This window comes from Varroa jacobsoni, unplaced genomic scaffold, assembly GCF_002532875.2.
Source record: "Varroa jacobsoni isolate VJ856 unplaced genomic scaffold, vjacob_1.0 scaffold_752, whole genome shotgun sequence".
NCBI classification, from domain to species: domain Eukaryota; kingdom Metazoa; phylum Arthropoda; class Arachnida; order Mesostigmata; family Varroidae; genus Varroa; species Varroa jacobsoni.
The window spans coordinates 156,398-180,872 of record NW_019213654.1 but is presented as its reverse complement, the minus strand read 5'-3'; the positions used below and the strand labels follow the sequence as shown (position 1 = coordinate 180,872).

The window sequence follows — 24,475 nt, the reverse complement described above, 5'->3', positions numbered from 1 at the left end:
GATAGCCAATAAGGTTCTTGTTCTAGCATTAGAAAGGTCCAAATGTCCAGCAATGATATGCAACCCCACTAGTTATCTACTAACCAATGTGAACTTCGTAGTAATCTGCCTTTTGAAATCGGGACATACAACTATTCTTTACGAAATAAGCGGGCCGTTACGTCTGCTTTCCTAAATCCCTCTGACAATGGTCGATCAACTTAAGTGTAACAGCATCAGCTATCTCTGTCCAGCGTTATCTAAGATTTGATATACGGGATCAAACGTAGAAATGAACATAGAAATAAAAACGTCTACTTTCCTGTTTCTAGAAAACTTCGAATAATTTATACAGGAAGGTTGTTAATTATGAACAAATATGAGGAAAGGTTTAGTTTAAAAGTATCTATTCCATAATCTGAGCTTCATTCTATTATCAAGGGCTGTTTACTGGTATTATTTTTTACACGTTCAGCAAAGCTTTCTATAAGGATAAACATGTGTGTCAGTTTTTCGTTAAAAGCTAGACAATTTATAAACCTAAAGGGTAGCGAATGTTAGTTAATCGTAAAAATTAAAGTAGGTAATTTTGATCAAAGCTTAGAGGCTGTTCGATAAGAGATATTCTGTGTTTTTAGGAGCGTTTGGATTGACCCTTCTTTGAAAGTTAACAATACAGGATCGGACCCAAACAGGATATGGCCTTACTGGTGATACAGTTAATCATAACCTAATTTATTACAAGTATAACTTTAGCCGAAATACTTCCTATGGCAACATATAAAGTTATCATACCCGTTCGATTTTTTAATACACGCACTCTATTGCATCCAGTACTAATTGCACTCTGGAACCAACCAATGCCGTCAGTGTAGTCCATATGTTGGATACGAGTTTCGTTCCTATATAGGCGTTGATACACGCCAATGTATCTACCAAGTGTTAACCTCACCTACATCTTGTAAAATCAATAAAGGTAATGGTAAGATTGACCGTACTAGGCCGCTCCATATCGCCTGACGATACTGCATATGGAACGCCTATGAAATTCAGTAAATAACTTAATAAAGTTAATTCCCCAATTATATTTTATGATATCTATCTACCGGTTGTTATTTTGTAGAAGCAGCGGTAAAAGCGACCTTTAGACATGATGGTTAAATAACTATATATATATTATGGCGCAAAAATACGACTACAGTGACTTTTCTCCAATGGAATAATGAGGCACTGCAGAAGGCCGATATTAAAATATCTATAAAATTCAAATTCTGTGTTCTATCGGCAAATGAAGTACTTAGCTAGAAGTGATTGTATCTAGAAAACCTATATGTTATTAATAATGATAAAGTTATGTATATCAATGGCAGACTACTGCATCCATTTATACCCTACGAACGCTCTTCTAGAGACAACTAGATTCCTGATAACGTAGACACAACCGATGGTTTTATTCCGAAAAAAAAAAAATATGTATAAATTTTGTAAAAACTAATGTATCATCTATGCAATGGAACAGAGCGGATCGCAAAATCTAGTCGTATAGTTCTTTGACAGAATTGCTATTGAGGTCGCGCCATAAACTGAAAAAAAGGAAGAGAAAAAAAGAAGACTCAATGAACAAAAGTAGTCTTTTAACAAAGTAATGCTTACATGTAACACGGAGGAACTTCTCTATAATTGGTTACGTTTACGGGGCATACAAAGAATTATACAAATAATGTTATTAATGCGCATGTTTTGGATTTTTTTGTAATTCGACAAGGTTCTTAGGGTCACAGCAAACAAGCAAGCCAACAGATACTGAATGGCGATGTATGGATGTCTCGTAATGCTAATCGAATGTTTATTTTCTGCATCGCGATTATCTGGTGCCTGTCATGTTTATTTTAATCGCAAGCTGAATGTAGGCAATCGTTCATGTGCTTTTAATAACATCATAGGCTATCCATTATATAATTAGATATAAAACACAGATAAATGATCTTCAACGTCCAATCAGATGAAGCACTGAAGACCTAAAAAGTAGTTCTTTTTCCAGAAACAAGACTATGTTGTGCAATTCTACAGTAAGGACATTAGAACACGCGTGTCCATAAAATTTATTTTAGGAAATATCACACTGTATCGTATTTGTTTTTAGTCCTGCTAAAATAATCGCCAAAAAATCGAACCAAAATTTTCTCTCATGGTACTTCCTCGATACTATAAACTCCATGAAATAAAGAGGTTTCCGATGCCAACCGACTTATACTGCTGTCAGTAATTGGCATAAAGTAGAAAAAGACTTCCTTCTTAGCCACTGTAGGAAATTTCATCTTTCGTAAAACAGCGTCTGACATTGTCACGTATGTAATTAAAACATGAAAAGTGTATAATTTTTTAGTGATATTATTAGGAGAATTTTTTCACTACCCCTCGTTTTCTCTACCGATACAGTTTTTTTCGATTTGTTTCGCTAAATTCTCTTTTAAACATAAATAAATTTAGAGTGCGAAAGAATAGTTCTAGAGAAATATTGTTTGATAATGGCTGTAAGTGGCAAAAGGCCTGGACATTCGATAGATTACTCTTATAATTGTGCGGCTAGATAGAAATTTTCACATTGATAAGCATGGAGCTTCTAGAATAGACGAGGCCTAACGACCTTTACGGCTATTAAAATCGTCTAGATCTTCGTTAAACTTTAAAGCACCTATAGTATATAATCATTATCTGAGCGATTCGTAATCAAAACGCGATAGATAATTGGAAACCGTCAGAACGGTGTAACGTACGATCGCGTTAACGTTCGAGAGTTAGTAGCGCAATAATAAAATCTTCAATAAAGTATCTACTACTATACTCTTTCACTTGGTCAAATGTCTTTAAAAAACAGAGCTACATATGATCAGTACATACACATACACTTCTTTATGCCTAACCCAATAATTAACATTTTCTTTCCCATTAAAGAAATGTTTCTACACTCTGTTAAGCCATTGCTAAGTGATCGCTTTGTATATATAGGAAAGAGTCAAAAAAATATCTTGTACGTGCGAGATGCATGCTAACCAAACTGTTTACTAGGACGTTTACAAAACAAAAATAGATGACCATCCAAGCTAGTTATCCGACAGGGTCGTTATCTATCGTTGATGAAGCTTGCCATTTCTCCGGTGTTCCTATTGCATGGTTCTGCGGGAAAAGTAGACACGTTAGCTCAGAGCACGCTCTGGGGTAAGCGGCTAAATGTCAATGACAAAGAAAAAAACTTTGTTCTTTCGTTTCATTTAGGCGGTGCTCTAGTTCTACATCGTAGCTAATAACGTTGTTGTAGTCATAGCACAATTCGTATTAGTGGCAGTTGAGGAAGGCCATCGCTGCAAGGAGGTGCATATGGCCCTGTGTGTGTGCTGCATTTTCGCCTCGCTCTGTGAAGTGGGGCCTGCTGTTGACCCCGCTTCGACCAGCACCCCAACGGCGACCCACCGGAACGCTGTTGTCTACCATACGTACCCAGCCCGTAGCTATCATCATACGGCCACTGCGACGGGTAAGGGTCTGGGCCAGAGCCCGAACGACGGTTCGTAAGCACCAATACCATTGTTGGTGGTGAAGGAAGACGCGCCCAATAGCCAATATCAGAAGGGACCATGTTGCCGTTCGTCTAACTCAAGGCGCTCACAAGCGCCTGACAACGTGGAACAGCGGGACGTCACACCGTTCCGTAATAGTCAGGTGCCGTGGCTCACACGGCGTTTCGCGCAACGGCATCCGAATCGATCAGTGTCTTTGTTATATTGATGTTACTGCTACTACGACAACAACAGCAGCTGCAGGAACGACTTTTTCTAATACAATTATTAATGCCACGACTGTATTGATAAACTGGAAACACTGACTATTTGTTGTTTGCACTGCTTTCGTTACCAGCTACACGCGTCGTCGCCGTTCATGACGCACTATATCGCCAGCAGTATCAGCAAAGCAGAGACGCCGCAGTCATAGGAACTACTGTTATTAGCACAACAACAGTAAAGACTTGACATATATCTGAGTCGCCATCTTCCTGCTTGCCAGTTACTAAGGACCACTCGACGATGGTACGTTACCTCTTCCTGAGAAATTTTCCCGACATCGAGAGATGTAAAATCTCAGCTAATTGCTCTTTTTTCTTTTACGTATACCGTCATATTCAGATATATATCCATAAGAACAGTCGGTGAAAATAGCAACCCGTTGCATTATAGTAATGTCCGTGTAGTAGTGAGTGTATGTGTGAATGAATTTGTGGGCGTGCATGTTAGTGGGTTTGTCGCATGTCCCGGCACGGAGCTTAGGTACTTATCGTCGCATTGTGTCTACGCAAAAGTTAGTTTGTTTCCGTGCAATTAGCCTGTAACGTTCACAAAAGAATCGTTCATCTGCCTATAATTTCGGGTTGTACCGTCTAGCTGGAAGAGTTAGTGCGTTTGTGTAAGGGCTAATAACGCTCTAATTGTAACATGTCCTATCAGAGTCTGTACGACTCGTTGCTTTTTCGGGCGTGGGCGTATTCAAGTGTATCTATACTTGTGCAATTGTATTCTCTACACTTTAAAGAGCGAAAAGCTCTTTATGAGTTATTCTAAATAGAGAAAAGAAAAAAACACACACACACACAAAAACTATAATGAGGACTATAGGTTTCACTTCATTAAATAACCATCTTCATTTCGTGGTTCTAATTTGGTTCAAAGTAGCTCTATCCAAGTTGTGCCATTAGCAGCTCAGAGAGCTCGAAGCGATTTTTCGTAAAAGCGGTGTAACTAAAAGTGGACATCGCTACCTATCATATAGTTCCAATAGACGTAGTATACAACAGTGGTGAATAATGTAGACAAACTGTTACAGACTCTTATTAATTCAGTACCTTAACGTACTATTGTGCATCTGACTGGTGCATCCTATCAGACAGACTATTATATCATTCAATAATATATAGATAACTTGTTTACTAAGCAAAGCACTTGAGGAAACTTATTGCTAAGTTAACATTGTCAATTTCCAAACTGATCTCTTGCGTAAACAAACTAGCAATTCGTAAATTGAAAAAACCTTGCCGAAATTTCGCTTGATCTGGAAAGAGGGGAACTATGCAGCATAGCAGAAAATTAGAGCGCTCATAAATGAATAAAACATTAGTATTTTTTATGATTGTGCTGCTTAAACAACCGATTAGCTGTTTGTAAAGAGAATAGGACTTTTAGCTCTTAGGCTCTATCATTTGTACAAGTGTGGTTTAGTGAGAACACTTCTGAGGGGGGCAAGCAAGTGCCTTGATGAATTTTTTTGTGCCACCTCAATGACAGGTAGCGCCACCTAGTGGATTCGACTGCGATAAATTTCCAGCAGTCTTTCTTAAGAAACTGTACCAGTATTCTATGATAAATATCACAGGTACGCCAAACTTAGCACAATCGAAAGCCCTAAACGGTTCAAAAGATCAAAGGAAATTGCTGAGTTATCCTTATTTACAGCTGTACAGATTAGTTTTTCTATAAATCTTTTCAGGCGATAACACTGATTTGAGTTGCATAACATAATTCACCAGATCAAGCCGGTATAACTACTCATGAATAGCTCTAACGATAACACGAACTTCAATAGAGTAGTATAGAAATCGTTTGATGAAAGAAGAATAGAATTTTTCTATCGGAATTGAAGCGCTGGATTGTTTCTGAACACGGAGATTTACATTATACGCCGTGCACGTAATAACAAAATGGAAACGCATTAGTTCGTTTACATTAAATAAGCATCTACCATTATGCCAGCCGTGTGTCGCAGACCGGGATCCGATACGGTATCATTACTTATCTACAACAGCAATTCAGTCCGGATGATAAAACAACCATTCTAGACTGGGTTTTTCCGTAATACTAGCACAAGTGACTGCCAACAGGGCAAAGTGGCTTGTAGTAGATGACACAATGTCTTTTTTTGCCTGCCCTTCTCTCCATCTTGTCCTGATTCGTATCTTTTTTCCGTTTCATCACTGTATTGAGCTGTGCGCGAATCAAGCGAAACCATTAAGTGGCACTTCAATGAAGCTCAAGACATTGTATGTGGATGAGTTGAGATGGCATCACAGCCGCATGAATAATATTGGACATACGATGTCGGATTAAGCAGTGTTCGAATTATGCACGAGGAGACCCCCCAGGAAAATGTTCCCCATGGTTTCGTCACATGATTGTCCGGTGATCTGTGTATTTTTTGCCCATGTACGGCTAGGCGGAACCTGGTAACTAGTATGTTAGCATCGTTAAACAGTAACGGCTGTTTAGTAAGGGTTATCAGGTCCTTGGTTAGGACAGTCGCTCAGTGCCTCAGAGGATGACGTTTGACAGAGCTGCTGACCGTTTTAGTGCCGGCTGCGCTATGTGCCGGCCGCAAAACGAAGAGTGAAATTTACGCCACTGAAAGTTTAGAGCACATTGTCGTTCGTTCATAACATAATCTTCCAGCCTCTATAATAGTGGACATCCACATAAACTAAGATAATAATTTTTTGTCGTCGACACTCAGTCCAATGGATCTATACAGGATTTCCGAGTTAACCTTCGGATCTGAACACTTTTATAAACCATAGCGATCACTGTAAGTTAGAATTTCGTTATTTTATGAGGCTCTTTATTTGGCAGCAATCGGCGAATGTTATAATATTTTTTATATTAGGTATTTCTATCTGTAATCTTTTCACCAAAGGACTAAATAGAATTTAGGTCTTCCCATAGTTCTTTGTTGAACGTACAGCAAAACTTACTTCAGCTAACAATAATCTGTGCGCTTTTAATCTATCTGAAATAGTTATTTCCATCCTATTTCCATGTAGTTGAACTTTGATGAATTTCTAGGAGATATATTTTCTAAAGCAACGAGCATTAGCTTAACACACGCGCCACTGGCTCTTATTTGGGGCAGTTGTTATTATGATTATCATCATTGTATTATTGTTTTTACCTTTATCATAATGAAAAGGTAGAGGAAAAAAGAACTGAGAAAGTTCAACATCTAAAGGACTGTATATTTACCACATAACGAGATAATTATTGCATATCCAGAAAAGCGCAAAAAAAAATTTTGCCATATTAACCATGGAACGCTTTAATTCCTCGAAAATCTTGTGCGTATGTATGTAATTGTTTTAAATCATCCAGTTTTGTTTGCGTTTTACATAGGAGGAGTTGCTCAAGTGGGCATGTGCCTGTGTAGTAAAAACAATACACGGAGAAACAACTTTACGTGTCGTCTCCTATCTATCCAAAAACGGTTATCTAGGTTTTTCATCGAACCACCGATCCTCTCGGTCTTTTTAGCCGGAGGTCTAAGCCGTTGCGAAACTTGAACGAGTTTATTGTTAAGTCAGTTATGAAGAATCCCAAATCAATGTACATTGACAAAAGGAACGCTGTATACCGCTTCCGCTGTATCTGACCACATGTCATTTACAATGGCACGCCCACTTCGCTCAATCATATCAGCGGTTTGGATTAGCAAAGATGACTAGATAAATTTATTGCTAAAGAAAACAAGCGCTACACAACTTAGATGAGCAAGCACAAATATTATTTATTAAAGGCAACTAGTTGGGGTAGTTAGAAGAAGAGTAATACTAGTCCTCTACTAGAGTTCGACAATCAAGCGTTCTTGCAAACGATTCTGAATGAACCTTACATCCATGTTACGGCAGTTTCGATCCTTGGTTAAAGCTCAAATCTCCCAAATTCGCTTCAAACGTAAGCATGCTATCTCGTAGACTTTAAACTTACAAATGTGAGCCTATTCTTCCTCCCTGCCTCCACCCCTCTATGCCTGTATGCACACCCCACATTTTGGTATATCCGAATTAAAAATTTTCGTGCCAGCCGTACGACAGAATGCCTTAAGGCGATGCCGAACGTAAAACTCGAAACGTCGGACCTTTATAAAGTTGTTCTGTAGTACTATGGGCTAATCAGTAAGAACTTTGCTCTATAATTATTACTATTACTGAGTCATAATTACGAGTATAGTAGAACATACATACATAAAACTTTTTGTTTTCTGTGTCTGTAAATCACATCGAATATAAGTAAGCTAAACTAAAATGCCTTTGAATCTGACAAACGCTCAGATAGCTTTGTCTTTCTTTATGGGCAAACAGGCCAACCGACCGTCACGATGTTGCCCGATATGGCGGACCGTAATTTTTCTGGCAATTTTACATGCAATTTGCATGGTAGTGACAGGACTCGAGCTATCCACCATCGGCACTATAGACACCGGATCTCAACGTAATCTTGCAGAGGATCTCAAAAGTTTGACTGCAGGAGCTCGAAAACAGCTCATGCCAATAGGTAAGTGATTTAGGTATTTGAGTACCAATCGTATGCATTAGTAGTATCGATATAGGCTTGTGTATAGTCCATCTCTCTGTCCTCAGAGCATAAACATACATTTACATTATCCTTTTGAGCAAGTCAAGTTGTTATTATCTAACTATTTGGACAGTTAACTTATTAAGGTTAGTTGCGAGTTATCTACACTGAATGTTTGACTTAGACTTTGCCAGATATATTGGACCTTTGACTGCTTTACATCTGTTACTAATAAAGGTTTTTGACAGCTGAAGCACTTCTGTATAATGAGGACTTGTCAGCAGAATGTACAACCGCTTTATTGCGAACTGGTAGGGCTCTACAAACAGGCAAAATGTGGGCGGCCAAAAGTGAGTGTTTTTATTATGCTTATTATGCTAATTCGTCAGCTCTGTTAATTATAAGAGTATTTCTATATGGTAGATAGCTTCTCAATAAGCACAAGATGGCCGATCAGATGCGATCGTAAACGGCTGTGATTTCCACTGACATTTTTCATTTTCTCAACTACTATCCAAAAATTTTACTAAATTTTTGTGTAGCGAGATTTGTTTTCTTACCACAAATAATAAAATATTACATATTTCTAAGGTGTCAACTCTACTTCGTTCAGTCGTGATTCACACGTAGTAAAGTTCTAATTTGTTGCAGTGTTGTTATCAAGCGGTGTGGTACCTGACAACTTTTTCTTGGGACAAACACAGGCACACGGTAGTCTCGAGCAGTGCCTATGGGCTTATGTCGTCCCAGGTGAGAAGACAGTTCACAGCTGTGCAGGCACGACCCATTACATTAAATATACATATAAATTATACGACTGGATCACACAGGTGCTTTCTGGACACGATGTGTCTATCTTTTGATGGGAGCGGAATCTCCATAGCTACCTACCATCGTTTTCTCGAGTATTACGTCCTGTTCTATTCGCTGGTGTCGTCAGCATGTTCCACATAAACGGGCTTTCACGATCTACTGTTTTAAGGTACCAAGGTGTAAATCTGTACCGTCGAGACAGTTTTTCATATTCCGGCAACTCTGTATGGATTCTGCCGATTTCGAAGTCCGACAAATGTATCGTTCTAACGCTTGTCGCAATGCGACACATGTTCACATATAACGAATTAATATACTTCTCGCCTGCCGGACAATGGTATTGGAATATTAAAGAAACAAAATAAGACAAGTTATGGCGCTAGTGTATGATAAGTAAATCAGTCGGTCGCAAAAGCAGGCTTCCATTAACTAAACGCTTGATTTCAATGTTACAGATGAAAATTCGGAAGAGAGACAAGAGTTGCATTACTGCAAATTAAAAGTGGCCCTTGAGTCAAACAACAGCTTCTATGATGATCTTACAAATGAAATATATGTGAGTACAGAATATGAAGAAAATTTCATAAAACTTAATAATCGGACGGCGTAAGCTGTTGTTTACCTAACGCATTCTCTTCCGTTAGAAGAAACATTTTCAGTTGCATGCATAACCGCTTCCGCAAGTAAAATACCCTATTTAATTTATTCTCACCATATTCATTTTGTACACTGTTCTTAAAAACAACCATTCGGTATAATTATCCATACACACACACATAGATTTTTAACAAAATCTAAGAACGATGACGTTTTTTTTAAATCATCTAAAATGCTGCTTTGATACATCTTCCACATCCACGACTAGTAAGATCTTTTTGCGTTCTTCTAGCACACATCAGGTTTGAACGTCCAGGACATTCCCGATGTAATTAAAGGTATATACACCGGTTTAACCATCTCTTTGTGCATTCCTAGAGAATGTGCTCAAGCAGACCTTCAAATCGCCAGCGACACACGTAAGTCCCACTTGAAGGTTTTTTTCTTTTAAATTAGGCAGGCCTGGCTGGAGTTGCACGATAGAAGCATATCGCAGCAAGAGCTTTAACTCCTACGTTCTACACATGACAGCTTAGAGCTTTGAGTAGGTACATTAGAGTAATCGTGAAACTGTTCAGGTGAACCTAGTTAAAAAAGAGTTGCATGTCCTGTTAGCATTGGCCTTAGAGTCTACTAAAATAGCTAGAGCTAACTGAATCCTAGTCGATGCGATCGGTCAACAGAACCCACTAGCCGAGGACCGTCTAGAGATTAAGTGATGCTCAAAGTTTTTAGCAGCGTTATTCTTTCAGTGACTTCGATGTACGGGGGTTGGGCCGAGGTGAGCTCGTGCCAAAATGCCGATCGCGGTCCAGTCGAGCACCAACAAATTGTTATCATGTGAGTTATTTTGCTATCAAGGGATTTTTGTAGTATACGATCCTTTCTGAAACGTGACGCCCAGCAATACAAAAAAAAAACTCAGTCTCAAGCGACAAATGGAAACAATTAACAATTCGTGTCCATGTACAGTTCAATGTACAGCTAATACATTTGATATAAAGTCATATATTTCTATGACAGCAAGCTCACCTAGAAAACAAATTTTACTGGCAGGACGATTCGCGTGCATTATAACTAGGACAACAATGCCTGCAGAGAAGTAATTGGCCCCCTTATTATATATGCCAATGATATCTTCATTCAAATTAAATTGTTTGAGGGGGTATTGAATTATTGCAGATAACACGTATTTAACTAGTTTTGTAAATATATACAGGGTACGTTAAGACACGCCCAATGACGTGCATTAAAAAAAAGTGAATGCTCTCACTCACTTAGGATTCTGAGAAGAATTCAGCGCAGACCATGTCTTAAAATAGCGGAAGAAAGCGACATCATTTTTACAATAAAATGATCAAGTGAATGAATTTTCAGCCTCATACTTTGCTTTATTGCGTGCCTATCGTTCGTCGGGACCTTTGTCGACTCTAGTCAGCCAACCTTCAAAAAAACCTACCCAGGTATGTCTGACGAAATTCTGCTCAGAATAAGTAAATTAGGACACAAATATTAAGCTTGACACGAGCGGCTATTTGGCACTGACGAACATTTGTCCGGAATAATATTTTAACGTCGACAGGATAGAAACATTATACCAAGAAATTGGCTCTAAATAATAGCTTTACTATATACTTAGTTTTCATAAACGTATATTATGAAGCGGGTCTAAGGGTTAATGTGAGGTAATCCAAACGTCCTTTGCCCTAATTGCACGCACAACCCGTTATCTTCTGCTGCCGCCCTCAGAGGCACGATTGAGCCTGTCATACTGCATTGCAGCACGTCAAGGCAGCTTATTTCCTCTGTTGATTCCCTGCTGCTTGTTTTAGGTCGTCTAATACGTTGTTTTTCGCTGTGGACGGCTTGGTCAAGTCTCCTTTCAAGCGACGATAATACTCACCGTACAGGTTACCTGAATGGCTTAAAACTGCTTTTGTGTCTGTGGATTGCCTCGGGGCACCTCATCATTTTCCCGTCACCAGAATTCACACGTGAGTATAATAAAACCTATCCTATCCATGGAGATATTTCGTTAGTTACTATCATTCTTAAATCTGTCTTTCCAAAAGACTCAAATAGAAAATACTTAATTGTGTAACTGCCGTAAAATGTAATGAAATTAGAACGACCGTCGGATGGGAGAAATCTTTAGCTCATGCACTGTACATACAACACTCATATTAACTAATGATCATTAAGCTGAGCGGTTGCGAGTTCATCAAAAGGCGATACGTTTTCGCCGTATCAATGGCATGGCTGAATTTGTCGTCGGAAAGTTATCGTACAAAACTCGCTTTGTATTCGAATTCAAGGAAACCCCGGAGAGTTCTTCACCGTTGTCAGCCGTTCACTTTGGTTCCAGATCTTCTCAAACATCAACCTAGCCGTTGTCGGTTTCTTCTTTATCAGGTATTTTCACACTCTTAGAGATCGAAAATCATATATAGGTCTTTTAGGAAGACAAAAACTGAGACCTATATAGACATAGGAAAAGTAAACGATGGTGGCACGAGTTTTGACGGGTTGGTGGGTGATACGTTTATTTGAAACCGTTATTTGAAACTGTATCTTGCCCATCTTGCCTATTTGCAGCCTGTCGACCCAGAATGGTGTGTCTAGGGAAGAAGGGACACAGTCGTCAAAGACGCAGACGTTGTTTTACGAACTCATCGTCATTCATAAAATCTATCTTTCAGTGGCTACCTGGTTCACGTAAGCACAACGCGTTTTGCCGCCGATCAAAACTGGAGATTCGTTATCATCAGCTTCGTCAGAAGATATATCAAGCTAGTTGTGCCAGCACTAGTTGTGCTCTTGACAACACTTTTGTATCCCTTGGTATGAACTAAATCTATATGTATCCTTGTCTTAAGAAAATGTGTTTTTCATTAACTAAAAGCAGAACTTACGCCAAGTGAACGATTGTCGATTTTTGTTATGTCATAAATCTTCATTGCAGCTAATCCGGACGGCGAGTCCTCGAGAAGGCTTCTATTCAAGTAACGTCGGAGCCTGCTCGAGTGAATGGTACCTCTTACCCTGTCTTGCAAATAATTACATCGACCTTTTTCGTGAACAGTGCCTTACTCATCTTTGGTATATCGCTACCGATCTAAAGATCTATCCATTCGTTGTAGCGTTGTCCATCTTCTACAGAAGGTACTACAGCTATCTAAGCCAATTGCTCTACAGGACCAATATCTTCGTGTAAACATGCAGTAGGAAATACGGATAAAAATTTGCCCGGCATAAATGGTAGTTCAGAGTAATAAGCAGTCTCGCTTCGGTTATCGAGACCCGTTTTTCCATGGCTTTACATGATTGATACTTCTGATATTACAACATAATTGATGATCCTGAGTATTACAGACAAGCTCGACATGCGACGTTCCTTAGCGTCGCCTTGGTGTTGATTACGTCGCTCCTCGTCGCTTTGGAGACATTTTTTGCGGGTGCCGCAGGTGTTGTCGCTAGAGCTGACCTCGAAGGCAAGTAAGTGATCTGTTTGGAAAGAACTAATTGTGGGCAATGACGATATGATTTCGACCCCTTTTTCTTAAATCAACTAGTGACACATACAACTGATTGAAAACCGATGCTCTAAGCATATATATATATATATATATATATGTATATATAGGCGCAGTTACTTCGAAATTAATTTCCTTCAGTATCGTAGCACTGTTCAGTTATAGATATCTATATATTCCATTAATTTTGAACAACATTTTTCGCAAATCCTGCCCTGACAATTACCCTTGCTTAAGCATTAAAGAACCCCTAAGGAACAGGAAACGGTATCTAAAAACGTTTTTATATACTTCACATACAGGTGTTTTCTCGTGCAAAATGGATCGGTTTATAAGATAGCGTGCATCTGATTGATAACCGTGTATAGCATATTTCTGTAGTATTGCGCATAACAACACTAATTAGCGTGTAACACCCTTACCTCGAGTGTATCAAATCTCTCCCTTATGCTACCCTTGTATGCCCTATATTTACCGGAGTTCCCTGTAGCAGAGATCTTGATAACCGTCATTCACCTACTAATGTTGCTCCATGCGTGCGATTAGGCGTTACTTTGCGACTGGCAAAGCCTTGGATCTATACACAAAGCCCCACACCCAAGTAGCTGCCTATGTGATGGGTATGTTATGTGCTGCCCTTGTGGAGAGGCTCAAAGACAAACCACCCAAACTTACCATGGTAAGCGTTTCTGTATAGGAAAGGCCCAATGTAAACGGTATCATTATTCAGCTTACGTTAGGGATAAATGCAAAACTCAGAGTTCGAACGTAACTGAAACGGTATATATATATAATACGAACCGGGTGTGTCTTTTGTACCCTGTTATAGGCAGACAGATAAAACGTAAATATTTCTGTGTCGAAAATAAGAAAAAAATCTGTTTCGATTAACATCAGGTTGCGTCCATGTATGGACTCGTAACTAGGTGTTCAAATGACAGGTTATGGCTTCTACTAGTATGAACTGATACACTAACAGCAATTCTTCCGATTGCATGCCATATGGATTGTTACACGGACTGATTTGTCTGTAAATATTAGGAGAAAATTCTAAACTTGCATTTTTAGTTCGCCAAGTACCTCATGTGGACGCTATCGGTAGTTCTCTTCTTGATTCAGACTGTATTCATCACGTACTCGTCGATCCAGGTGTTCTCACCAGCGGGGGTAAGCTACCTATAGTTACTGTTTCGAAATAATTCTGTATAAATGTCAGTATAATCTGTGTAATAGAAATTCTTGAAAATTGCAACCTTGTACTAAACTTTGTCCCGTCTATAGGTTTGGATGTCATTGTACGCTGGAATTTCCCGACCTCTGCACGCAATCATCTACTTCTGGATCCTCTGTACATGCTCCTTGTACCTTGCTGGTAGGACGAATGGCTCACAGGGCATCCGTAAACCACAACATCAAGCTCAGAAATTTATACTGCTTAAATAATACGATATCCATTACTGACATGATGAAGTGGATTAGGTTATTCGGAGATCAATTTCAGTTTTCGTCTCTGGTATTGCCTTTCAAATGTTTGTTTGCTAATGATCAAGTGTTATACGCTTTCGAGGAACATTTTCTATTGCTTTATACTATCCTTGTTATCGCTCTATCCATGTCAGGAAACGATGTTTTTAGTTCCAAAGATAGAAATGTCGGCGGAAAAAGAAGTAAATCTGCTAAGAAGTAAAAAAGTTGTCGCCAATGTCAAGAACCTGCGGAAGCGGCTCGGGGAATTTTTCCATATGCCGTGAGAATTTTATCGGAGATGCGGGTCAATACAGTAACTATTTTTTTAGAAAGCGCCTTGAGGTGGTCATTGTCGAGTTCGAAAAAAAACCCAATGAAAAACGTTTTTTAGATTAAAAATTTCATATTTAAACAAAGCAGTCATTTTTAGATGGTACCCTTAGCTGCAGAAACCACGTCGTACACGTCACCCCTATCCTGAAGTGTTTTGGTAGCTTTTTACCCCAGCGCGAAACAAATAAAAAGTATCAAGGGCGCTATTTTCCCCCATGTAACACATTAATTTTTGAAGCTAAATTCAAAGAAAGATTTCGTATGTTCTCAAGATTCGAGTACCAGTAAAGGCAAAATTAGGAAAGTAAGACATCACCATTACTTTTTGGAAAACTAGCTACACGTAATTGAATATCTATTCTACACCTATATTTAAATAAGCGTATTTAAACGAATATAGATAATTTCAAGTTCATGAACGCACTGAGTAAGCGACTGTGCGCGTCTTATTCATTTTTATAATAAAATATATTCGGAATTTTGTTTGGTGTCGATATTTTCAGAACCGCTCCGCCGATTCCTGTGCCACCCAGTATTTTTCGTTCTCGGAAAGCTTAGCTATGGAGTTTACCTAGTTCACTTTCCTCTCGGATCCTTTGGCTACGCAAACCTAAAAAGTGCTTCCCTTCAATACAATCTATTTTCACTGGTTGGTATAATATTGTCGATCATTACTATGAATGAAAAGGTTGCTCTTCGCTGATATGTACTTTAAAGGCGAGAAGTCTACGATGGTGATAGGGCGATTTTACGTAAAATTAACGCACTGTTTGCTAAAGCAGTAATACGTTTTTGTAGAAGCATCTCTCTACTAGCGAATATAACAATGACATCTAACTAAATAACCGTTATCATGTTGTGCGTTTTGCGTTGTGGTTATTTTTCGTTTTTGCTTCTGCAGTCTCAGGGTGTTTTAGGAATCTTAGCGCAGAGCTTTGTTCTCGCGGTGGTACTGTTCTTATTTGTCGAAAAACCTCTAGCAAATATGGACCGCCTCCTAGTTAACTGGAAACGGTGCGCGGGTAAGGATGCAGGCAACCAATGTGAGGTCCCATTGCCTGAAAGTACTTTGCCTACAACGAGAGGGGCGTCAAAGAAAATACCAAATAGCTCCATTATTCCCTTTGAAAGATCTGATATGACCCAAACGGTAGACCAACTTTTTCACAAACCGACATCCGAAATGGTAGCAATCTCGAGTCTCATACTCACCAACACCTCGACCGGAAGTGTTGCTCTCCAAACGCAACGGACGCCAGAATCGTTTTTGCCTGAAAATAGCACAGCAGTCAATGCGACAAAAAACCCTATGCCCTCAAACGATAGCTTACAGACTTCCGCTGCCTCATCCAAATTGTAATGAGCTCTAGCCGAGGTCATTGCAACTCGGCTTCCGTTCAACACATCCCGATCTCACGTAAAACGCAACGAAGTCATACTCAAGCTTAAAATGTATCCAATATGATACATTCTACGATCGTCTAACAAACGATTGTATTCTGTGACACTGGGGAGGTAGCGGCTTCGTACTCACTGCAGCACTTGAGGTTTTTGTAGCTGTTCAAAGACCATCGAGGAAAGAGCTGAAGGGATCTGGAATAGAATTACCTCATATAAGTATTTCAATAATAAATGCCCTGTATATATAATATATACTGACTAAACTATGTAAGTGCCATTATTTATTAACTGCATCAGTAACGGAACCCTACGTTTGACCTTAAAACGTAAAACGTTCATAGAGTTTGGGTTGGTTAGAAATTTTCTCGGCCACATTGCATTTTTCTGGCGAGTGTCACTCGTACCGCTACCAAAGCAATTCGGTTTATCTGCTCATAGACTACTTGTATCAGTAATAAATTAATTAAAATAACAAATGCACGCCAACGCCCATTTTTCTTCTAACTATTCACTGCAAGTATACTCAGCCAGCAAGATATTCCACATATGAAAACCTAACAGCTGGTTACGCGTCGGAGTTCAGGAAACGCTTTTACCAGCCATTTGTCAATTGGAACGAGAAAACAGGACGCAAATGGTCCCTTGTCGATATTTAGAATTAATGAAAAATTCATATGGAGAAATGTCACTGTTGAATATGCTTAGCAAGGGTTTTTAGTTTTTGATCATCTCCTTTTCCCATTCATGCAGTATGCAGGTTTACACACACAAAGGTACAACGCTGTTTCTTGCATTTATCTCATTTAGTCGCTCAACTGTACTCGTATTGTCCGTGGCGCGTTCTTAAGAAAATTTCATGTGAACAATCACGCAATTCAACGTAGTAGCTTTCGGCTCTTATCTTCGATTTAATGCTGCGATGAGTATTGGCTGACAGGCATCTAAAAATGGGAAACAATATTCGAAAATAGACAACACAATCACTTTAAGAACAGAATTGCAAAATACCTGAAATGTTTATTATAGAAAGAACAAAAAATGGGTAAAAATAATCTAAAAGGGAAAATTTTCCAATAAAGTCTCTAACCATTTCTATTTTCTTAGACTGCAAAGACACGCTTTCGAGATAACAAAACGTTTCCTTTGGGCTATTAAAGTGAACAAGCTTAATGAATTCTTACCACAAAGCAAGTGAGCCAAACACTAGAGATATCCGTCTGCCTGTCTAGCTGCAACGAAGAATATGCCAACTCTCTCGATCAGCCAAAAGTACTGGACCGAGGTCAACTTTTATAATTAACATATAAGCTATTTCGAGGCTGGTTACTCCTGCCGGCGTTGTTGGACGCACCAATCAGATAACTCTCCATATTAAAGAGCAAGCAGCGCGCGCTTCATCCGCCGTTGTTGGACTCACCCTGCCCTGTGAAGACCTGTCGAACATTATATAAGTATTGGCTGGGGCTGTCCACCGCTACACATCTATTAAGCTAAACGCCGGCTGAATGCTGCGGATCCTTGTTCAATTGCGGTATCTATCGTCGTGGAAAGCGTGCAGTCATATCCAATACAAGCTAATGGTGAGAGAGACAATTACAAGCGTATTTTTAAGCGGCTTGGTAAAGCCACACGCCTATTCAGAACCTTTATTGCTTTACTATGCGGCCTTTGAGCCTTTATATCCTTATAAATCCTAGATCGGTCTAGGCTGTGCTACTGCTGAAGTACTATAATTGAAAAAATGAACTTATTTGCGTGACCTATACTAGTAGAGTTGTACTATATATTGTAAAGCAGATCGTTATAATCTACTTATGTTTCTTAGTAAAAGTGCCCCTTTTCCAAACCGATAAAACACGATCAGCATTTTGGACAGCCATGGAATCGGTGCCACTGCGAACAAAGGACCGGAAAGCGTTGGCCTTTGATGAAGGTTAGCTTTGAAGTTCTTTAACGATATGTATCCATACAAATATAGCACACTAAAAGCTTTCGTTCGTTTCATATATTATTATTGCTTTATAAAAATGCTTATGATTGTTTTTGTTGGCTCACACAGGTTGCTTGTTTTTTTTCCTTAATTTTTAACAATCACTTATTACGACCACTTCAATGCAGTTGTTTTTTTGTCTAATAAAAGCAGTTTAGTTAGATCACCAGCTGCTAGTGTCGGACATTTTTTAGCATGAAATATTGTCTCGATAATTGAACGTTCCCATAAGCGCTTTTTCACGAGAATATGTCAAAAGCAAAAGGGCTCGACGTCGTTATCTACATGTAGAAACTTGGTCTGCTAGGCCGCCAGTGTGACACTATAGCTTACAAACGTTACAATATAAAGTATAGCAGAAGCATAATAAAACGTTCCTTTTGTTAAATAAGTATCAACGAATATTGATGCACGAATTGTTGACGTAGCGGTTATGCAATATGTCGGCGATAGTAGAACCTTTATTCGATTCAGAAATCTACACCAGGGTAAAAACGCTATTGTTAAAGAAAAAAGCATGTCATATAACGCCTCTTCACCAACTGAAGCTACTTATAGAGCTGTGGCGATCATAGGTCGAATAGGCCCATACGATCGTGGTAGGTACGATTCTATAGTTGAGTATTTTTACAATAACTATCATGTATTTCGATTTGAGCCAACATCAGTGTGTTTGTTATGCGTCTCTAGAATCCAGTGTCTTGACTAATACTCTTCCATTCCATTAGATAGATTACTGTTTTGGGCAATAACGATGCTTAGAAAATCTACGCAAATTTATCATTCTCACCAGAAAAGGTTATTAGTGATCCTTTGCAGGCATAGCTTTCATGTTATAGCTATATACTATCCGAAGTTTCGTTTCTTGTCGAACCAGTTTTTCTGCCTTCATCAGAAAAACTTCCGTTTTAATTCGAACACTATTTCTCTATCTGATCACATTGTGTGGGCAGGCTGAAGTGAAAATACTCAGCCCAACTAAACTCTTGAAAAATGATATGCCATGAACGCACATATAAGGGTATATTAACTATATATTACACAGGTCGTATCGTAACCCTTTTAGCGGGCACTAGGAGTCCAGGATAAAAATATACTCCAGTAGAGTCTATATTTACCACTTGAAAAAAGCGCGCCCAGATAGGACTCGTATAAAGCTATCACTGGCTATAACAACAAGTGTATGGAAGGTACGAATGCAAAGGAGCTGATTTTCTTAAACATAGTGTAGTTGCAGGTATTGACGTTTGGTTGTCGTAAGAAGAGGCTACGTAGTCGTAGCATCATTAAAGCCAGCTGTATTTAATGGCGGCCATCCATTATCAGCGATGGTTACGAGGAGCAATCCTTTGTTCAACACGGATACATTCAATAATTTAATTGAATAATCAGTAACAGTACCATGATGGTATCGATCAAATCATACGTAGTAAATCCATGCAGGTATTCTAGGGGATTGTACACCTCATCTCAAGGTGAACGATGGGAAAGTGAATATACTTTAGGCAAGATAGCACACGGCCATAAAACGTACTTCAATTATAATGATGCCAGTAGTCAATAAAAAAAATTGCGAGTGTAGGCTATATTTACTGTTATTTGTAGTGTATTTTAGTTATACATTGCCGCGTATACGAGTCTCGTTCCAATGACTTTGTCAAGAGTATTCGTTTGGTTCGAAGGCAAGAAGACGCGTATGAATGCGTTCGATATCTGTGTTCTTATGTCGAGCCAACATATCAGTAACTTCAAGTTTGTCAATGAGCTGCGAACTATTGCTAGTCATTAGCTAACAGATTTAAGTACGTTCTGTCGTAATCTCTTTTGACAATGGCGTGCCACGGTGATTAAGTGATGAACAGTGCAGCTATGGGACACGCTTCTATGTGTTTGAGTTACTCGTTGCAAGCTCTAAGTACTGACTTTAAAATAAGTATCACTAAGCACAAGCTCCCTTATCGAATGGCGGCCATTGTTCTCCTGTAAAGTAACTGATGTATTTTTCATCAAATACCAACTGTAAAAATCTGAAGAGTTGGAAGCTTACAATCGATTTTCGGAAAAAATCATATTTGAGTGAACCTGTGTATGCTGGAGACTTGATGGGTTTCTTTCTCGTTTAGGTTAAATGTCTACCGTTATTTGTTTCAGAAAAAGAACGAGAATGGGTCGGACCGTTTTGTTTTATCCAGGCAGCCGACACTCAATTTGGGATGATCGATTCTTTTGTAAATAAGGTAGAATCAAAAGATCTTTTGATTAGGTTAAATCAATTAATTCTACATAAGCTTATCTTTCGTCTTGGAAGGTTTTTAGTTAGTTTTTTTCACAAATTGATCCTCTTGTCAAGGTTTTTGGGCTTAGTTTAAAGTACTTCGCAGAATTTTTGTTCATGTGCAGCATAGTCAATCTTATTTTTAACTAATTAGATAGTCTAACATTTACTACTGTATTAGGGAGACGCTTATAAAGAATAACTCCATTTTGTAATGGCTTTTTTCACGGAGTAATGTTAGACAACACTGGATGTTTTCTTTCTAACCATTAGGATATGTATGTAGAGGGCTTTGAAAATGGCTTAGGTAAACTCTATTGAAGATTCGTGTCGCGTTCTCATAGGGGCGCAAATAAGCTGAAAGCCTTGGGTATGTGTTTGATTACCAACTGACTTGATGATGCCTTCGTTTATATTTGACACGTCCGTTTTCCGTCTTTAATACCACAAGAATAATAGTCTAGGTTGACCTGTGTTGAATCATTTAGGTTGATGAAGTATCTGTAACGTGGGAGGCGGAAATAAATCATACGCGAACAGCCATCAAAGCAGCGAATCAGATGTCTCCGAAGCCGCGGTTCTTTATTGTCTGCGGAGATCTGGTCGATGCTATGCCTGGTATTCACTTATTACGCTATAACCTATGAGACGTTTGTGTTTTATCTTATTTAATAGAGTATTTGAAGCTAACGTGCAAGCTTAGGGCTAATGGGATACGGTCCCCAATTTAACAGGTTTTTTGTAATTATTCATTAGAATGGGACCAGCTGGCAACAGTTGGTGCCCACTGGTAATAATAATACTTATATAGCTTAGTTATTACATTATCATTGCACAACTTATCACAACTAGGAACAAAGTAATAAGATACAAAGTTCTAGTCTTTAAGGTTGCCACCTAAATTTGCACTGCGCGCTTCCTTCTTTATTTTTCCCAAATGAGAGTCAAACACCCACACAGTCATCGTGTCGCGAAGTATTGTTCAGTTATGCAACCATCGTTATAGATGACACCCTTTCGCAGGTACGATGCACCGCCTTGCACAGGAAAAAGACTGGAATGAGATTTTTCAGGATCTAGATAACGCAATCCCGCTCGTATGTGTCTGCGGAAACCATGATGTAGGAAATACACCTACAGCACAGACAATTCAGGTGAATAAAGGCCCAAATATTTTTGCCATCCAACAATAGTTGTTATTACAGTTTATAAGTTACCTGAAGCTCAGGCTACATGAGCTTCATTCACGGCGTCGTTTGCTGGCCTCAACAATTTTCCAGTGAATAAGTCCGACGTTGTCCGAAGAGATGCGCATTTAAGTTGGTTCCGCCACTGTGATATGTACACCGATAAGGTAGTCGCCAGTTATCTAGAGAATCTTTTCATTAAGAGTTCGTTAGGTAAAATTCTAAAAACTAGAAAAACATGAAGAAAAAGGAGAAGAGTAAAATGAATCAGTAAATTCTGTAGAACTACATTCTGTTTATGTTAGCATTGTATCCATTTTTTTTTAACAAAAATGTTTTTAGATCCAATATATCAAGGTGAGGACTGATATTTAAAAAAAAGCACGCATAAGCAACTCATCCCAAGTTACAAATTTACGTGCGAAGTTCGTTGCTTCGTAGCAGAAAATGTCGCAGCAAAAAAAATCAGGTGTTCTGAAAACATTGTTGACTGTGGTTATAGGACTACACGAAGGCTTTCGGCAGTGATGACTACTTTACGTTCTGGTGCGGAGGCGTATTTAATATTGTTCTAAATTCGCAGTTCTTCGAAAATGGTTCTCAGGTATTTACGTAATATATGTATATATATATATATATGTATATACGAAGTTGGAAAATGTTAATTTTCCATTCTTCCATATAACTGTTGACTTAATAGTTTTGTAATATGTTGTTAGTTTAGAACCAAGGATTCCACTAATTATTCTACGAACAAAAATTACCAGTTAGGAAACCTCATAGGTTATTTTGAATTTGCAGGTGCCTGATTTGGCTAAGGAGCACTTGGCGTGGATTGACGAACAATTGGTCCAAGCGAAGGAAAAGTCTGCCACTCATGTTCTAATTTTTCAGCATATCCCATTTTTCCTTCGCGAAGCTAACGAGGAAAAGGAGTACTTCAACCTGGAAAAACAGTTCAGACATAGCATGCTCGACAAATTTGCTGATGCTGGTCAATTATCGTACATTTAATTTTGCTTGTATTGTATTTTGACTAGAATTTGGTACCTATAACTAATGAAAAGCACTGCACTTCCAAATCCTACTTGGTTTAAAAACAATTTTGGTCAAACATTATGTTATCTTCTTGAAGGTAGATATTGTAGGGCATTAGAAATACAAAAAAAAAAAAAAGAAAATGTGTTCGGAGACCATTATTCTATAATCTAAATTAGCTTAAAGCGTCAGGCGTGCAACAAACTCTTAACCGCTGGTTCGGATCTCCCTGCCAGCATGCATCAGATATTATCAAAAATTTCAGATTACCTAATACTAATGCCATTTTTAGTTATTAAGTTAAATTTCTCAATTAGGTGAAATTGATTATTCCTAAGCCCTATTGAGAATGGCTAGATTATTTAACATTCGCTAATGATTATTTATTTGTAGGTGTGAAGGCAATTTTCTGTGGCCACTATCATAGAAACGCGGGAGGTTTCTATCGGAGTATAGAAGAAGTTATCACAACAGGAGTTGGCGTTGCCCTAGGCCATAATGAACCTCCCGGCCTCCGGGTTGTCTGCGTCTACCAGGACAGACTAAATCACAAGTATTACCCACTGGACCAAATCCCGCGAAATCCCGAACTCCAGGAGAGCTGGAAGATGAACACAGCAAATCCAAAGAAACTGGTCTAGCTAAAGCTGTGCCCAACAGCCTTGTTCAGTGTTATCACTGCAACTATTCTAAAAAGATTTTTTTTATGTAGATATTCATACACTGAGTAAATCAAGTCATGCGCGAACCAGAGATTTCCAAATCCAATGCATAAGTCACTATTATAAGTTCCCATTAGTCTAACAGCGTGCTTAGGTATTTCCTGTTATATCATATAATGCAATATTGACAAATATCTCCTAAGTGGTAATAGCACCACAGAAGCGCAAGAATAATATTACGTATATGGTTGTTATATCACTGACTTACACTTAATCTCGTTTTTCATTTAAAAAAAGCATTAAGCATTAAAAGAAACTATGTATTTCCATAGGTGTGTCTTATATCGATGCAAAGCTCCACTACGGTGGATTACAGAGCTTATTGATTTGACTTACGTACCTACCCGAAGCGCCTAAAAGAGATGATCCTTTGGTAGATCGTGTGAATATTTCTGAATAATACCAGAATAGTACAGAGCGTATTTTTGGACTTAATCATTTTTGTATTGATTCTTTTGTAAGCCCCTAAACAATCTCGAGCGCCTATTTTGTGAGCTGTCTAACTTTCAACGTTCAAACTTATCTTAGCAAGCTGTCAAAATTCGACACAATTTTCGCACATGAGGAAAATGACCCGGATCAAATATACTCTTTAAACATCGGGAGCTATGGACGGCTTACTCTAGACGCCTCGCCGGTTTCTTGATGTTGGCAGCACCTAGGAGAATATCGTTAAACATTATTCCGAGAACCATAGTTCATTGGCTATCCGATTTTGTCTCCGCTGATATCCACCTTAGGAAAATTCAAAGCGCT

At 38.8% G+C, this 24,475-nt stretch overlaps 2 protein-coding genes and 2 long non-coding RNA genes across 9 annotated transcripts; 2 read left to right on the top strand and 2 right to left on the bottom strand.

Moving 5' to 3' along the window:
* The first annotated feature begins 3,606 nt into the window (after nucleotides 1-3,606).
* On the top strand, nucleotides 3,607-16,773 carry LOC111263270 (nose resistant to fluoxetine protein 6). Of its 2 annotated transcripts, XM_022838217.2 has the most exons (18): nucleotides 3,607-4,064; nucleotides 8,150-8,342; nucleotides 8,612-8,713; nucleotides 9,015-9,113; nucleotides 9,632-9,732; nucleotides 10,066-10,192; nucleotides 10,526-10,613; nucleotides 11,151-11,236; nucleotides 11,606-11,767; nucleotides 12,089-12,185; nucleotides 12,473-12,614; nucleotides 12,736-12,935; nucleotides 13,146-13,268; nucleotides 13,853-13,985; nucleotides 14,375-14,473; nucleotides 14,588-14,678; nucleotides 15,610-15,755; nucleotides 16,008-16,773. In XM_022838217.2, the coding sequence occupies exons 1-18, from the start codon at nucleotides 4,062-4,064 to the stop codon at nucleotides 16,464-16,466; spliced, it is 2,451 nt and encodes an 816-aa protein (XP_022693952.1). In that variant the 5' UTR covers nucleotides 3,607-4,061; the 3' UTR covers nucleotides 16,467-16,773. The 2 variants fall into 2 exon arrangements, with proteins under 2 accessions (XP_022693952.1, XP_022693951.1); XM_022838216.2 differs by lacking the exon at nucleotides 3,607-4,064 and having other exon boundaries at nucleotides 7,592-8,342.
* Nucleotides 16,103-20,635, bottom strand: LOC111263276 (uncharacterized). The gene is made up of 5 exons (XR_002682125.2): nucleotides 19,288-20,635; nucleotides 17,689-17,940; nucleotides 17,275-17,448; nucleotides 16,438-16,699; nucleotides 16,103-16,179 (listed from the first exon to the last, which is right to left on the bottom strand). It is a non-coding gene; the product is annotated as an uncharacterized LOC111263276 (long non-coding RNA).
* On the top strand, nucleotides 17,940-23,988 carry LOC111263272 (serine/threonine-protein phosphatase CPPED1). 4 transcript variants are annotated; one of them, XM_022838222.2, is made up of 8 exons: nucleotides 17,940-18,087; nucleotides 18,333-18,440; nucleotides 20,649-20,734; nucleotides 21,261-21,390; nucleotides 21,796-21,926; nucleotides 22,462-22,563; nucleotides 22,761-22,953; nucleotides 23,391-23,988. In XM_022838222.2, exons 2-8 carry the CDS (start codon nucleotides 18,386-18,388, stop codon nucleotides 23,636-23,638), a joined length of 945 nt encoding a protein of 314 aa, XP_022693957.1. In that variant the 5' UTR covers nucleotides 17,940-18,087; nucleotides 18,333-18,385; the 3' UTR covers nucleotides 23,639-23,988. The 4 variants fall into 4 exon arrangements, with proteins under 4 accessions (XP_022693957.1, XP_022693959.1, XP_022693958.1 ...); XM_022838223.2 differs by having other exon boundaries at nucleotides 17,947-18,087; nucleotides 18,372-18,440; XM_022838224.2 differs by lacking the exon at nucleotides 18,333-18,440.
* Nucleotides 21,656-22,811, bottom strand: LOC111263278 (uncharacterized). Of its 2 annotated transcripts, XR_002682128.2 has the most exons (3): nucleotides 22,724-22,811; nucleotides 21,990-22,187; nucleotides 21,656-21,809 (listed from the first exon to the last, which is right to left on the bottom strand). It is a non-coding gene; the product is annotated as an uncharacterized LOC111263278 (long non-coding RNA). The 2 variants fall into 2 exon arrangements; XR_015312234.1 differs by lacking the exon at nucleotides 22,724-22,811 and having other exon boundaries at nucleotides 21,990-22,455.
* Nucleotides 23,989-24,475: the final 487 nt, after the last annotated feature.